The sequence below is a fragment of the Vicugna pacos genome, chromosome 10 (assembly GCF_048564905.1).
Source record: "Vicugna pacos chromosome 10, VicPac4, whole genome shotgun sequence".
In the NCBI taxonomy this organism is placed as follows: Eukaryota; Metazoa; Chordata; class Mammalia; order Artiodactyla; family Camelidae; genus Vicugna; species Vicugna pacos.
The window spans coordinates 59,286,181-59,301,440 of record NC_132996.1 but is presented as its reverse complement, the minus strand read 5'-3'; the positions used below and the strand labels follow the sequence as shown (position 1 = coordinate 59,301,440).

At 49.9% G+C, this 15,260-nt stretch overlaps 1 protein-coding gene across 3 annotated transcripts in view; it reads left to right on the top strand.

Moving 5' to 3' along the window:
* Window positions 1–15,260, top strand: part of SYT13 (synaptotagmin 13) — a 34,735-nt gene that overhangs the window by 17,483 nt on the left and 1,992 nt on the right. Inside the window, exons 2-5 of one of the 3 annotated variants that reach the window (XM_031690597.2) lie at window positions 4,800–5,025; window positions 8,152–8,286; window positions 9,832–10,133; window positions 14,087–14,216. In XM_031690597.2, coding sequence (XP_031546457.1) covers window positions 4,800–5,025; window positions 8,152–8,286; window positions 9,832–10,133; window positions 14,087–14,216 — 793 coding nt within the window. Of the gene's footprint in view, window positions 1–4,799; window positions 5,026–6,901; window positions 7,059–7,691; window positions 7,775–8,151; window positions 8,287–9,831; window positions 10,134–14,086; window positions 14,217–15,260 lie in introns of those variants that run through there. The other 2 variants (XM_072969842.1, XM_072969843.1) reach the window with 2 other exon arrangements.

Here is a 15,260-nt window from a genome sequence, read left to right as displayed (position 1 = left end):
TCTAGTTAGGTTAGATGTTTGTTTACAGATCATTAACTGCATAATTAATTTCCCTTTTTTCAACATAAGCCCCACAGGAAAGGACTGCATCTGCCTTCTTCACTTCTGGGTTCCTAACTCTCAGCGTTGGACCTGGCCTGTTGTAGGGATCAATAAATATTTATTCATTAAATGAAAGTTCGCTACCCCTCCCCGCCACCATCTGTCTTAGCTGGGATTACTGGAAAGCTGTCTGCCAGAGAGCGCTGGGCTCTTCATCAGGAAGTGCCCTCCACCTATGCAGGATGGAGAGGGGGAGGGAGGGCGCACACAGAGAGGGTTACTGAGCCAACTACCAGTTGGTGACAAAGGAGATTACTGGATCTGAAGGTGTCATCTTCTATAAAGCCACTGAACACCGCCAGGAGGTGCAGTGAGGAGGAAGGGAGGGTAATTCAGTGTCTGGCTTCCAGCACACCGTGGTCAAATTCCCTCCATGGGGTTTTAACTCTTGACAGTTTGATTTGCCCTTGGGTGGACCCAGAGTGTCTCCGGGTGTCTCACACCTCAGCAGTCACTGAGAAGCCCTGGGCAGGTGGCAAGAGGGGTGTGGCGTGGGCGTGACATGAGGCATTTGGGGCTGTGCCCACGTGAAGCTGATCAGAGTCCATGTAGAGCTGGCCCTGGTGGAGAGGAGCAAGTGGCCCACGGTCCCGGAGACAGGTGAGACAAGGACAACCCAAGGAGACACATCAGAACAGGCTGATGCACCAGTGAGGATGTTTCTCCCATCTCTGCCCCTGCAACGCCGCGCACGGCTGGGCATTCCCTAACTGTTGAATGCCTGCTTCCACTGGACAACTTCCATGATTCATCCTGCGTCTCTCTTCCCAGACCCTCTTCCCTGGGTTCAAGGAGCATTGAAAAAGAGGAATCCTGCCCCTCCTACATCCGCTGTGTAAGGCTTGAGCTTGGGTCCTCCTGTGAGATCTGCTCCCCTGAGCGCCTCCTTCCTCCCAAGCATTCCTACGCTCCACCTATAATCCTTTCCCAGAATCCCTCCCTCAACTCCTAAACCTCTTTTCTGCTTCTTGGGCACTGAAGTTTAAACTATTTAAGTGGAAACATTGATGCATTTGAAAGACATGGTGGAACCAGTGGTTTGAAATGCAATAAATAAGACTGTACAACGGAACGAGGTAGGTCATCAGCTGCTGCTTTTGCTCCTCGAAGAGGCCTGTGTTGCAGTCATCAGACTTGCCTCTCCACCGGGTCAAAGGCTAGAAATCATTCTCCACTAAAGGCAGCCACTGCCACACAGGATGCTTTTGTTTGGATGCAGAGGGGTTCAGTGCAAGGTTCAGGGAGGATGTTTTTGCCTAGGCAGAATTTCTCTGCACCAGGGTCACGATCTCCTGTGATGCTCAGTAAAAATGCAGTGCATCCATTCGGAATGCTCTTGGCTGCAGGTCACAAAGCCCTCAATCCAAACAGTCTTCAACAATAAGAAAGACGTTCCTGTAACCAGAAGTGCAGAGGTAGGACAACTTTAAGATTTGGTTGAGTCAGTGTTTTAATGACACTGTCATCAGAGACACAGCTTCCTTCTGTCTCTCCGCTCTGTGGTCCACCTTGTTGGCTCTGTCCTAGGACTGGCTCACCCTGCAGTCATGAGACTGGACCACGTGTTTCCTGTCCAGCAGGGGACAAAATCTCTTCTAGTGCCATGGAAAGCAAGTCCTTTCATTTTGTCTGGGGTGGTTTCCCCAGGGCAGGTGCCAATCCCTGGGCCAGAAACAGTCTCCAAGTTGCCAAGAATGGATAGAATCAGAACAAACAGAAGCCCCCTCCCCTTCCCCGTCCCAAAGCTGGGGAGTAGAACCCAGAAAACCTGGTGACTTGGAGAGAAGGTGGTTGTGGGAGAAGATAGAGATTGACAGAGGCCCAAGAAAAGCCCAGCCTGCTGCTCTGGTGTACATCTCACACACTCGTTGGTGGCTCCCAAGGTTCTCAGCAGCACAAAGTGAGACCCAGTGGGCAGGGAGGAGCGCGGACCCAGGCTGTGCAGAGACGGGAGGTGACACAGACTGAACCTCACTCAGCATTGAGCCCGATGATCATTTCCCCATTAAAAATGCAAAGTAAGCCAAACTGGATCAAACTGGGAGTTAATCAACATAGCTCTTCCGTAAAATGATTGAACTGAGATGAAACCAAATGTAACTGCAAAAGTCTCCCCCAAACCAGCTCACAGCCTCAGTTCTGGCCCCAACAAGTAACAGAACAGGATGACTCTGGGAAGAGGGTGTGGTCCAGCAGCCTGTGGGAAGCTGAGGGTTTTCATGCTGCTGAACAGGAGGGAGTCTCAGCTGGCCGAACCCTGGGATGCTACGAATGCCACTTAGAATCCAGCATCCAGAACAAACAGGGATTTTCTTTCTTTCTTTCTTTCTTTTCTTTTTTTTTTTTTTTTTTTGAGAAGCAGCTGCAGGGCAGTGGAAATGACACAGATTTGAAGCGAGAATGTCTGGAGTCTCGAGTATACAGCTCGTCAGTTGTATGACCTTGAAGCTCCTCCATCCTCCATTTCCTTATTGTGAAATAGTGTAATAAACATAACTCAGACTTAGATGAAATCTTGGAGGTGGACACCGCTTTGCAGAGGACAAAAAGACATGGAAACATCAATCATTGCTCTGCGTGCCTCCACCTGGGGCCCAGCCCTCATCCTCACCCCTCCCTCTACTTTCCAGGCCTGCCCTCCTACCAGTTCTATCTCACATCACATCCTGGCTCCTCCCAGGCCCCCCGGGGCTCCTCTGCTTGCCCCCTCCCCACCCCACCGCATGCATTGTCTGCTCTCCCCCATCTGTTATTTACAAAGACTGTCTGCTGGCTGCTTTTGTACTGCAGTTCCTAATTGCCCAATATACTATTATTTACTCTTCTGTTTGTGACTGTCTCCCCAGATCACCTGTACCTGCTAATAGAGAGCTGTGTCTCTCACGTCTTTGTAGCTCAGCAGTAGGAGTAAAACAAGCCTTGACATTATCTGTCGCTTGAAGTGACCTCTCAGAGAGGTGAAGTGACCTGCCAAAAGTTATTCAGCTCGGGTGGCTGGGTCAGTACTAGAATTCTGGGCCCCTCGATGCCCAAGGACGCTCTCCATGGGGTGGAGGTACAAAAGGGGACCTGGCTTTGCAAATCATCCAACTCCTCCCAGGGAGACGAGTGGAAGTGCGTAACAATGGTCAGCGTTGCTGTGAGGTGGTCCCTGCCTGGCAAAGACCTGAAGGCAGAAAAAAGATTAGGGGCCACTGGGGCAGTGGGCTCTGGGGCTAGGCTGGTCTAGGCTTGATACGGCCACTGCCCCTACTTTCTGATTCCAGGCAACCTCAGTCCATTGAACCCAGAAGTGCTTCTGGAGCCCATACGTGCCAGGTGTGCTCAGCAGAGATCAGGACAGAGGTGTCCTGGCTTGGGCTGCATTGTAGGCTACCAGGCAGTGTTTCCATGGGAGAAATGAAGCATTTTATCCCCCCTAAGCCCTTTCAGGAGTTCTGAAGAACACATAAAGTGATGCAGGGGCAGCAGCCCTCAGGGTACTCACAGGAAGTGGGTCTTCAGGAGAGGCTGGTTCCTGCTCCTGCCTCTTTAGTGCCTTCTTGTGGAATCCCCTTCCAATGTCCAGTCAATGAGGATAATTAGGAATGCCCCTGTCATCAAGCCCCAGCACCCCTCAGGAATGGTTGGGGACAGAGTCTCAACCAGGGCAGGATGTCCAGGAGTTGACCTTCCTCCAGGTAAAGAAAAGATGCCCTTTCCTCCAGGTGGACTAAGCCCTGCCCCAGGGCACACAGCTGAGCAAGCGGTGCACCAACTGTATTTCAGCCCCCACTTGCTCCTCATCCAGGCATCTTTGTGCAGTGCACAAACCACACAACTGAATCTGGCAGTCCTAGCCACAAGTGTATATTGCATGCTCCCTATGAGCAGACACTGTGCCTGGGACACAGCAGGAGCAAGACAAGACGTAACCCCTTTGCTTTTGTAGCTCACACACTTGTGCAAGAGATGGACCACAAATAGGCCAGGCGCTGATGAAAACAACGTAAGGTGTGAGCAATGCTGTAAAGCAAAGCGCGGGATGTGGTGATAGGGAGGGACAGGCTTGAAGGAGGGGCTTAATTTAGAGCAGGTGGAGATGGGGTGGGTGGTTTGGGAGGAGGGATTGGGGGCCAGAAGCCAGATTCAGGAGAGTTCAGGCTGTTTGAGAAGCAGGGAGCTCAGTGGCTGGCGAGGGGTTTGGGGTGATGTCAGAAAAGTGAGCAGGGCCAGGCTGGGCAAGCATTTATAGTCACTGCAAGGTGTTTGGATTTTGTTCTGAGCATGGTGGGACCACTGATATTTCTGAGGTATGGGTTGGAGAAGTGGAGAGGGAGAAGAAATGAGAGCAGGACTAGGAGAAGAGAGAACAAAGAGGCATGCACAGATGATGTAGCAGAGGGAAGACTGCCCGCCATCGGCCCAGGTAACACCTGTCATCACAGTTGCTGGGCGCACAGGGGATGGATGGACAGGGAGATGAATGAACAGGGCTGACATCGCAGCAGGCCCTGGGATGACTCACGATGTCGTGGATTCTGCTGAGCTTGGGGAAGACATTTTACCTTCCCAGTTTGTACTCCTCAGAGTAGAAAGAACCCACTGTCCTTCCTCTGCCTCCCATGAGGTGACCGGGTCATCTAGTCTCCCTGCTATGGGGGGAAAACAGGCAGGAAGTCCTCTCGTGGACTAATCAGAGTGACTTGTGTTTGCAGTTCAATGTCAAAAAGTCCACAGAGCCCGTCCAGCCCCGAGCTCTCCTCAAGTTCCCAGACATCTACGGACCCAGGCCGGCTGTGACAGCCCCGGAAGTCATCAACTATGCTGACTACACGCTGAGGACCACAGCGGAGCCCGATGCACCTGCTAGCCCCCAGGCTCCGAATGACAGCCGCCTCAAGAGGCAGGTCACAGAGGAGCTGTTCGTCCTTCCTCAGAATGGTAGGGCTCTCCCGCCCCTCACTGTTCTGTGGGTGGTACTCATTGGGATCTGAAAGCTTCTCTGTAGACGCTGGGCGTGGCCAGCCCCAGTGTCCATGGCATTTGACAGTGGGCAAGCAGTGGGCACAGAACCTTGGAATTACGGTCCTTTATTCTGGCTGCGTGTTGCCACATTGCTTCTCCTGAGGCCTCCAGCTTTCTCCTGGGAAAGAGAGAATCCCTTTCAAGTGGTGTGTGCAACTATGGAGAGGGAATAAAGGGTCATGGTTAAGCTATGGGCTTCAGAGTCATGGGTTTAATTCTCTCCCCCTTTTATATACCCATGTGTGACCTTGATCATGTCGCTAATCTTTCTGGGCTTCCATTTCCTTGTATATAAAATGGGATCCACTATCACCTGCCCAGTAGAGCTATTGTCAAGTGTAAATAAAATAATGCATATGAAGTGTTTAACTCAGGGCCTGAAACAAGGATGTCATCAGAACATCCTTAATTATTATTGTTTCTATTCTCCTTCTCAGCATCAGCATCCAGAGTGGAACGCCGTTAGGTGTCCAGTGCTGTGCTGGGCACTGGGGCAGCTATGGGTCCCTAACCCAAAGGAGTGTGCAGGCTTTTCTCAGGAGATAAAAAATACAGCCAGGACGATGGATTGTCCTGTGGTTTGGGGTTTTGTTTTGTGTGGCTGGAGGGGGAGGTGGTGGAAGTAGAAGCAGCAGAACAGGCTCTGACGTTGACCCCACGCCTAAGGCATCTCCCTGGCCTGTGTCCGGTACCCACACTGGTCAACGGACAGGTGCCTCCCGCCCGGCCCAGCCCAGAACCACCGTGATTACGCTGGCATTTCTTCAAGAACAAGTTCAGATAGTGCCTTTGGCAGGAACAAATCCTGGTTGACTTTTAGCCTCCAGGTTTGCCAGCCCAGTTTTTTAAATTGAAGTATAGTTGATTTGCAATGTTGTGTTAATTTCTGGTATGTAGCATAGTGATTCATATATATATAATTTTTCATATTCTTTTCATTATAGGCCATTAGATATTGAATATAGTTCCTTGTTCTATACAGTAAGACCTTCTTGTCTATCCATTTTATATATAGTAGTTAGTATCTGCAACTCCCCAACTCCTAATTTATCCCTCCCTACCCCCCCTCCCCTATGGTATCCATAAGTTTATTTTCTATGTCTATGAGTCTGTCTCTATTTTGTAAATAAGTTCATTTGTGTCCTTTTTTTAGATTCCACATGTAAGTGATATCATGTGATATTTTTCTTTCTCTTTCTGGCTTACTTCACTTAGTATGACAATCTCCAGGTCCATCCATGTTGCTGCAAATGGCATTATTTTATTCATTTTTATGGCTTAGTAGTATTCCATTGTGTGTGTGTGTCTGTATCACAACTTCTTTATCCAGTCATCTGTTGATGGACATTTAGATTGCTTCCTTGTCTTGCCAGTCCACATCTTAAATTAAAATAGACCCATTGAGGATGCAAGAGCTTAAGCTTGGAGGGTGGGGAACAATTTGCATGAGGACCCTTGGGAGTGGTCCTTATAACTATAAGCATAATCATAACCATAATTGTAACTACAGAAGAGCTCCTCTTTCTTGGGAGCCCCAGATTTCTCAGAACTGGAATGAAGCCAGGATTGAACACCCTCCACCAAGGGGAGCAGCAGAGCACTTCAGAACCTGGAACTTTGAAGAACTCAGAACACAATAGTTTGTTTCCTCTTTTCAGTTCCTTATGCCTTTTGCCCTGCCCCCCACCCCCCAAGAAGGCAACAATCAAGTTCTGATTCCACTGAGATCTAACAAGAGCTGATTGGCTCAGCAAATACTGACCAGAACCAAGAGAATGCAGAGGAGGAGTACACCAGATCAGTCAGACACTGTCCCCATGATGTGTTGAACTCGGTCCATTTGGACCAGCAACGATCCTCGTCAATCCCTTGTAGAGCTCGAAGTCTCAGTTCTTGAAGCTGAATCCCCTACTGCGTCTCTGAGTGGTGCCACCTTTGGTCTGGTCCAGGTTTGTTTCTGTTTTCAACGTCTGGGACAGTCTGAGAGCTCTGGGCACCAGGCAAGCACCCTCTGGCGCTCGCCTGCTGTACTGGTCCATGTGGTGTCCTTGGAAACCACCCAGGTCCTGGGTGCAAGTTTGTCTCACTTTATACATTTCGGTTCACAACTGGTCAATCTGTTCCCTGCTTAGATGCACCAGGGAGATTTTTCACTACTTGCAGGAACCCCTAAATGAACCATTTTGGAAATTAAATACTCCTTTTATATTTCTGCCCTTTAAATTCGTTCTGAAAATCCAAAAATTTTTAAATTCCAATTTGCTTCGAGTGGAGTCTGCTGCATTGCTTGATCCTTTCATTCTTGTATTATGTTTGAATAATGAGAATCTTCAGATGTTTGGCTTCTGTCCAAGTAAGGGAACCAATGAGCAACATTTGTAGTTTCAGGGACTTCCGCATTAAAGATAAAGTCATTCATTCATTCAGCAAGTATTTATTGCACATCCACTAAGGTCAAATCCACTGTCTCTAACCTCGCCTTCTAGCATCTTCTCCTGACTCATTTTCTGACATTTATTTCTAGCCATGAACTCCTGGGGAGCAGGGATTGGACTCTGGGAAAGGTAGATCTGGAGACATTCTGAGAAATGATTTGCCTGAAACAGGGTGACCAGAACCACAAGGCTGTGACAGTTTCCCCTACTGACAGCTCACCAGAGGCCAGGTCCTGGGCTAAGTACTTTTCTGACTTTATTTCACTTCATGCTCACAGTAACTCGAGGGAGAAGGAACTATTCCCATCCCCATTATAAAGATGAGGAAACTGAGGTTCAAAGAAGTCAAGTAGCTTGTCCAATGTCACATAACTATTATGTAACAGCTCATGTCTGACATCAAAGCCCATGTCTCACCCACTGGGCTGTGATGGTCCCTTGAAAGGTAATGTCCAGAACCACAGGTGTTGCCTTGGTGCAGCCACTATGATTTTGTACCCAGATAAGAAGTTTTGGGTTAGGTATAGGTGGCAGAGATGGAAAAAATGTGATTCAAAAAAACAGGACCCCAGCATGGATGGAGGTAATGGCTTTACCTTCACAACAGGTGTGGTGGAGGATGTCTGTGTCATGGAAACCTGGAACCCAGAGAAGGTTGCCAGTTGGAACCAAGCCCCCAAACTTCACTACTGTCTTGACTACGACCGACAGAAGGCTGAACTGTTTGTGACTCGCCTGGAAGGTATGCTTTTAGCTGATGCTCATGAACTTCTGCATATCTGTCTCCTGGGTGGAGCTGTGCAGACAGGACAGGAGCATCTGTGGCTGAAGGGAGCACTGGATGCTAGATTTGCACTCTGTAACAAACAAGACCCTGAAGCGTGTGATGCTCAGACACACAGGGTTTTTCCTCTTTCTCATATAACAGTTCAAAGTGGAGATTCCTGGTTGGCAGACATCTTTCCTCCAAATAGTGATTCAGGGACTAGGCTTCTTCCATTTGTAGCTCCATAGTCCCCTCAAGACTCCTTGCGATCTGTATCTAGCAAGTGGAAGGATGGGAAGAACAGGGAGAGGGCACAACTACTGCTTACAAACAGTAACCTACACTTGGCATCTGTCACTCCTGCTCTCTTCCCATTGGCTGGAACTCAGTCACATGACCACTGACTGCAAAGGAGTCTGGGAAGTATGGCTTAGCAGTTGCCTAGAAAAAAGAGGGACTGGGTCTTGGTGAACAGCTAGTCATCTCTGCCATAGGTGCTTTTGACATTGAACATGTCTTTGTGTTGGATACAGAAGGTGTTCTGAATGGTCAGCAAAGCTTCCGTACTCCTAGAACCAGATAGTCTTGCCTATAGAGCCAAGATGTCCCCGGTCTCCCTACCCTGACAATTCACTTTACCATCAGCAAGCAAAGCTAAGACTTTGCAAAGGAATTGAGGCCAAGAATGGGCTCCTTTATGGCTCCTAGGAGCTGGAAGTTGGGGGGATAGGATAAACTGGCCTTTTGTATTTAATTTTTTTTGAGGAAGTATTTTTTCTTTTTGTTTTCTTTTAAGATTTTTTTTAGCATTTTCATATACTTTATGACATGTGGTCTTCACAATAGTCCCATTTTATAGATTAGGAAGCTGAAGTCTATCATCAGGTGACCTGTCTAAGATCACTCCAACTAATTGGTGCCAGAGCCAGGACTAAGCCTAGTTCCCTTAAAGCTTGGTGGAGGGCTCTTTCTATTAGGGCACACGGCCTGGGGTCTGTATCTTCTCTTCCTGGGCAATGACAGCTGCCACTTCACAAATTGTCATTGAGGAACCAGTCATAAAAGCACCACAGGTGCAAATTTCCATACTGGGAAGCATTAAAAACACCAAAGTTCAGAATGTAAAACAACAGTCATGAGGTAGCGGCCAAGTGATTCAAAAGTGATTGTGTGGGAAATATTTAAAACGGAGAACAAATGAATTGTGGTATCAGTAGCAACACTAATACAAAGCAGCAGCAGTTTGTGGGCCCTGGCGCCTTGGGGAAGCCTCAGAATCATGGGGAGGATCTCCTATTTCTAAATGTCTTATTGGAAGGCATTCCACAAAGCCAGGGTGCTCAGCCCCGGGGTCTTCCCAACACCCGGGGTCGTGACCGTTAAGCAGGATTCCGCAGCTCTAAGCAGGGCTGTACTTCTCCCGCCCCGCCCCGCCCCGCCCTCTCCCCTCCCCCGCTCTGCCCCACCCCCGCCCCATCCGTGGGAAGCCCCATGTCTGTGCTGCTTTCTCCTTGGCTGCAGCTGTGATCAGTGACCACAATGGGGGCTGTGACTGCTATGTCCAGGGCAGTGTGGCCAACAGGATGGGCTCCGTGGAGGCCCAGACTGCCCTGAAGAAGCGGCAGCTGCGGACCACGTGGGAGGAAGGTCTGGTGCTCCCTCTGGCGGAGGAGGAGCTCCCTGCCGCGACCCTGACCCTGACACTGCGGACCTGTGACCGCTTCTCCCGCCACAGTGTAGTCGGGGAGCTGCGCCTGGGCCTGGATGGGGTGTCCGTGCCTCTGGGGGCCGCCCAGTGGGGCGAGCTGAAGACTTCAGTTAAGGTAGGGTCGCCTCTCACTGGGAAAGGTAAAACCCGTTCGTGGAGTGTGGAGTGGCAGGACCAGGCCAGTGCTCACAGACCAAGCTTCAGAGACCTTCCCAGTCAGGAGATGGGGGTCTGTGAAGGGAGGCGGAGTTTAAAAGTCTGGTGGAGTCTTGAATAGGATGGAGGACTGGAGCAGACCTATAGCCCAGGATTTGGGATTCCCTGGTATCTAGTTTTGCTTCAAGCTTACCATTCAAAGACCCTTCCATCCCTGGCCTCTCTGGCAGAAAACACATTATGAGGATACTGGCTCTGGTGCTGACAATATTATCCCCATTTAAAAGCATCTGTACCCCTTGTGCACCTACTGTGTGCCAGGCATTGCCAGGGGACAGACGAGCACCAGGCAGAGCCCCTCTCCTCATAGGTAGTACAGGCCAGAGGGAGAAATCAGAACAGAAGTTGTGACAGTGATGACAGCTATGATGATGGTGAAATCTGACATATGATGAATCCTAAGATGACTAGGAGGGCCTAACCAGAGTGCTCTGATGGGGTGTTCTAGAAGGCCTGGTGTGCAGTGGTGAATGTGCTGGACTTTGAAGGAGTGACCAGGGTTGGGGGGTGTTGGTTCTAACCTTGGAGGGTTCTCCCCACCCCTCTGCTGCAATAGAAGCCATGAATGGGAAACAAGTATCTCTTGAGATGTTCAGGGAGGGGTTTCTTAGAGAGCAAACCATGGTTCCCCACAGGCCAAGGCAGCGAGGGGGTCCAGGAAAGTCAAGGCTGTCTATTTAGGCCCCAGGGTCAAGGCCTTGTCTGACAACCTGCCATGATGGTGCCAAAAATGAACCTTCTGGATGGCCAGTCTCTCAACCAGCTGGTCAGTGCATTATCTGGAGACCGTTTAGCCCTCAAAGCCTAAAATAGTTGCTCTCTGGCCTTTTACAAAAAAAGTTTACCCTTTATAGGATTAGGGTCGTGACCTCCATGATAGAGTGAAAAAATACTGAAAAGAGCACTAATTTTTGAGCACTTGCCATCTATCAGTTGCTGCACCAAGTTCTGTCCCCAGTCAGCCAAGCAGAAATGACATCAGCACTGCCGCATTTACAGGCAGGAGAACTGAGGCTCGGCACAGCTCAGTAACCTGCACAGGGTCGCCCAGGTGGGACAAGGCAGGCTCGGCCTTGAGGCCAGGTCGGTCTGGTTGTACATCCTGCGTTGTCCTCCAGCTGCTGGGCGATGTAAGTGCCTGGCAGTGTGTATGCGGCGTAGTCGGCAGGCGCCTTTCCTGATGGATGCCACGGGGCGGGGAAGTACACTGTCACTTCCCACCTTCTCCGCTTTTTCCTATGATCTCTCCAGGCTCAGAAAATTGATAAATGTTGACAGCCACTCTCAGCTGAAAACCAGGCTGTTCCAAAGCACACTAATTAGTGTGCGATCTGGGACTTGTGTGGAATCACAGTTGGGGCCCCTGGGAAGAGGAGCCCGATACTTCGGCTTATCCAGATGGTAAACCAGCTCTCTCCAGAGATGGAGGGGCTCCCCCTAGGGCTTAGGAGAATTTGGTGCTACTCCCAAAAGGTGGAAATCCAGCCTATCTGGGCAGAAGTCTCAGGCATGTAATCTACTTCCATGCTTTCCCCTAGAAGAACAGAAATTGTGCATTTATTCCACAGATACCTTGTCTGGTTTTCACAATGGGTCAGGCACTATGCCAGGAGCTGGGGACACAGAGTGATGAGGACAAAGGCCTGCCTTTGTGGCTCATCCATCCTAATAATCATCACGCTCTTTATAGCTATCACTGTTCCACAAGTATACTTTCCCGTCCACTTGCACCTGCTTGCCACAAATGTGAACAATCTCAGATGGAGATGGTTCTCTCAGTGTACGTGGCAGGAGAGAGCCCCAAGGCCAGGCTAGGGAGCCCCTCACCCCAGCTGGAGGGTGCAGGCTGATGTGAGCAAAGTAGTAGAGCCATCTGTCACTGTAGCCCACATGTTTTCTCCTCTTGGTCAGAATGGGTTAAAGGAGGTGTCAGCAGCGCCCCAGTTCTCACCGGAAGACACTCGGCCAAAAGTGACATGTGCGTCACCAGGGACTACAGAATGAGCTACTCTGAGGGCAGCTTGAATGCTTCATTGAGCATTCGAGAGAAAGATAGGGGGTGGGGAAAACCAGGAAGAGGATGGAGAAGTAAAGAGGATTATTTTTGTCAGCAGGTACTTTAAGCAGCAGAACTGAGGGGGCAGCTGCTGTTAAACTTCTCCAGCTGTGGTGTTGCTGGCACCCCACACAGAGGTGATGAGCCCTTCACCTGTCCTGGGGGGGAGCAGAGGACTCAAGTCGGGTACCCCTGTGGCCACAGCCCTGGCCAACAGAGGATGTCCAATAAGTGCCCTTGAATCAGGAGGTTGGTGCCCATCCCAGCTCTGCTGCTACCATTCTGGACATGCACCTGAGCCTCAGTTCCTTCAGTGTGTTGAGAGATCTGCCCACGGAGGATGCTGGAGAACCATGGGCTTAGGGCTTGGGCTTTGCTGTCAGACCAGACACCCAAGGCTCAGATTTGCTGCTTACTGTCTGCATGACCTCAGGCAGTGAAGTGCCCTCTCCGAGCGTTAGGATATTCTGCTTAAAATCGGAACGAGATCTGTACCCCTTTTACTCCTGTTGTCCGGAATTATTCCATCACATGACTAGCCGCTTAGGGCCAGCTGAATTGCTGGGGTTGTATTGAAGACGTTTTTCCTGGATGAAAGGTGTGACCCAGGCAGAGGGCTGGCCAGCTCCTCCATCCAGCCTCACTCCAGAAATCCAGACTGGCTTCCATTTACCCAGAAGCAATGTTCCCACTTAATAATCTCAATAAGTTGTGATTGCCCTTCCTTGATAACTAATAGTAATAGTCAAAGCAAGGAGGCAGATGCTGTAGTGTGTGCTTGGCACTGTTCTAAGCCATTAAATAATTGTTCATTTAATTTTCACAACCGCATCAGGTGGAGATATTATTTCCATCTTGCAGATGAGGAAATGGAGGTTTGGGGAAGTGAAATAACTTGCCCAAGACCACAAAGCTACTAAATGATCAGATTGGCACTCAGACCCAGATAGTCAGATTCCAACGTCTGTCCCCTTAGCACTGCCCTTGGACTGTGACCACCTCCTGCAGGGACTCTTGGTCATTTTTGTCCCTCAATGGATTTGTTCAAGTTGCAAGCAAATTCTTGGAGGAATCTCAGTAGAAACACTGTAAAGCTACAGAGAAGGGACAGACATGCTGGAAGCTTTGCAGAAGCATCAGCACTTCCTGCAAAGCGCAGTTACTGCCAGCATCTCTGGTGCCTTTCCTCCCATCGTATGCCCGGCCTTTTGTTGACAAGGTTGGCCATTCTGTTGACCAAGCCAGGCCCTGCTCAGCATTAGTACATCACTTTATTGACTCTCTCAGTCCTGTGGGGGCTGGAGGGATTCTTTCTTCGAACACAGTAAGGTCCTACAACTCCCTACTGACCCAGGAAACTGATCAGTCAATGCAGTGGTTCTCAAACTGTGTTCCCTAGAACCCTAGGGTTCTACACAGATGCCCCAGGAGTGGGGGTGGGGTGGGGGTGGGCAGTGGTTGGTAATGGAAGTAAGAGAGGGTCCTGGCCCTCTGTCCTTGCCACATCCTGAATGGCATCTCTTTGGTCTGTTTTATATGCTGGGTTTGAATATAAGCTATTTGGAAAAATTACCTTTTGTGGCAAACGAAACACACTCATATTGAAACACATGCTACATAGAATTCCTCTGTGCCGTCCTCCCTTCCGCAAAGGTGGAGAAACCAGCATTGATAGGTAAATGGTTTCTAGGAGGCCTGCTGGATACAAGTCCAGTGTGACCCCAGCCTCAGCAACAGCTCATGGGTCAGAAGCATCCTTAAATGAAGCTCCCTCCTCATCTCCTCTTCTGTCTCAGGAGCCGTCTGCTGGAACTGGAGAGGTCCTTCTGTCCATCAGCTACCTCCCGGCTGCCAATCGCCTCCTAGTAGTGCTGATTAAGGCCAAGAACCTCCACTCTAACCAGTCCAAGGAGCTCCTGGGGAAGGGTGAGTGAGGTGTGGGAGGGGAGCCAGGACCCCCTTCTGCCTCTTGGAATGTGTGCAGATAGGGAGGTGGTGGTGGGGAGACAGTGAGGACAGGTAAGCAGGGAGGTAGAACACGAGTCCATTGTGGAGTCAGCCTCAGCTGTGTCTTCCACCCCAAACTCACAAACCACTTTTGAAGGACACATTCTCTTCTTTAAATTTATATCCTGGGCCAAGCCCATCCATTAGGGCCCAGGTATAAGCAACCTGGGGCTCCCCTACCTTGCAGATCCACCATGAGAAGACTCAGCCTTCCTCATGGGTCATAGGAAGCCCAGCGTCAGACTGTAGCCACAGAGTGGAGTATCTGGGCTGGAGGGGAAACCTGGCCCAGCCCTCATCACCCAGACCTGGCTGGACCCACCTTATGAGCCAGTGTTGGGAAGCCCGGGGTCTCCTCCTCCAGTCTCAGCTGGCTACCACTGTGCTCCCTACACCCACCCTAAGCTCCTCTCTCTTCTCAGCCTTTACCAACCTGCCATCCCCACACCAGCTGAGTGTGGGTGACGGCAGAAGGTGTGTGGGAGCATGGACTGAGGCGGCCTGAAGCTTAGGGCATCTGCGCCCCACATACCCAAATAAACATCACTTCAACATTCTGGAAGCCTCGATTTTTCCTTCTGGATTCCCCAGCACAGGCTCCAAGTCTTAGGGACCAAACAGGCTCTCTCATCAGAGCATGAAAGCAGCATTGGTTAGTCGTATGATACATGGACTGAGTTAAGTGCTCATAGCAGGATATAAATAAATAGATATGTGTAGCAGAAAACAAACAAGAATTGCCTCCACATTCAGAACCTTTGAGCAATAGATTTGGGGCAAATGAAATCAGAAGAGTTGGTCTGGCTGATGTTCCTGAGTCAGAGGTCAGAATTCAATGCTTTGTCCTCATCCCCATCCCTGTCCCAGACACGTCTTTGCCTCCTTCTCTTTCCCCCCCTATTTTTATAGCTCCTATCAGGACAATTATAGCTCAACACTTTATCTCTCAAATATCTCTGCTGA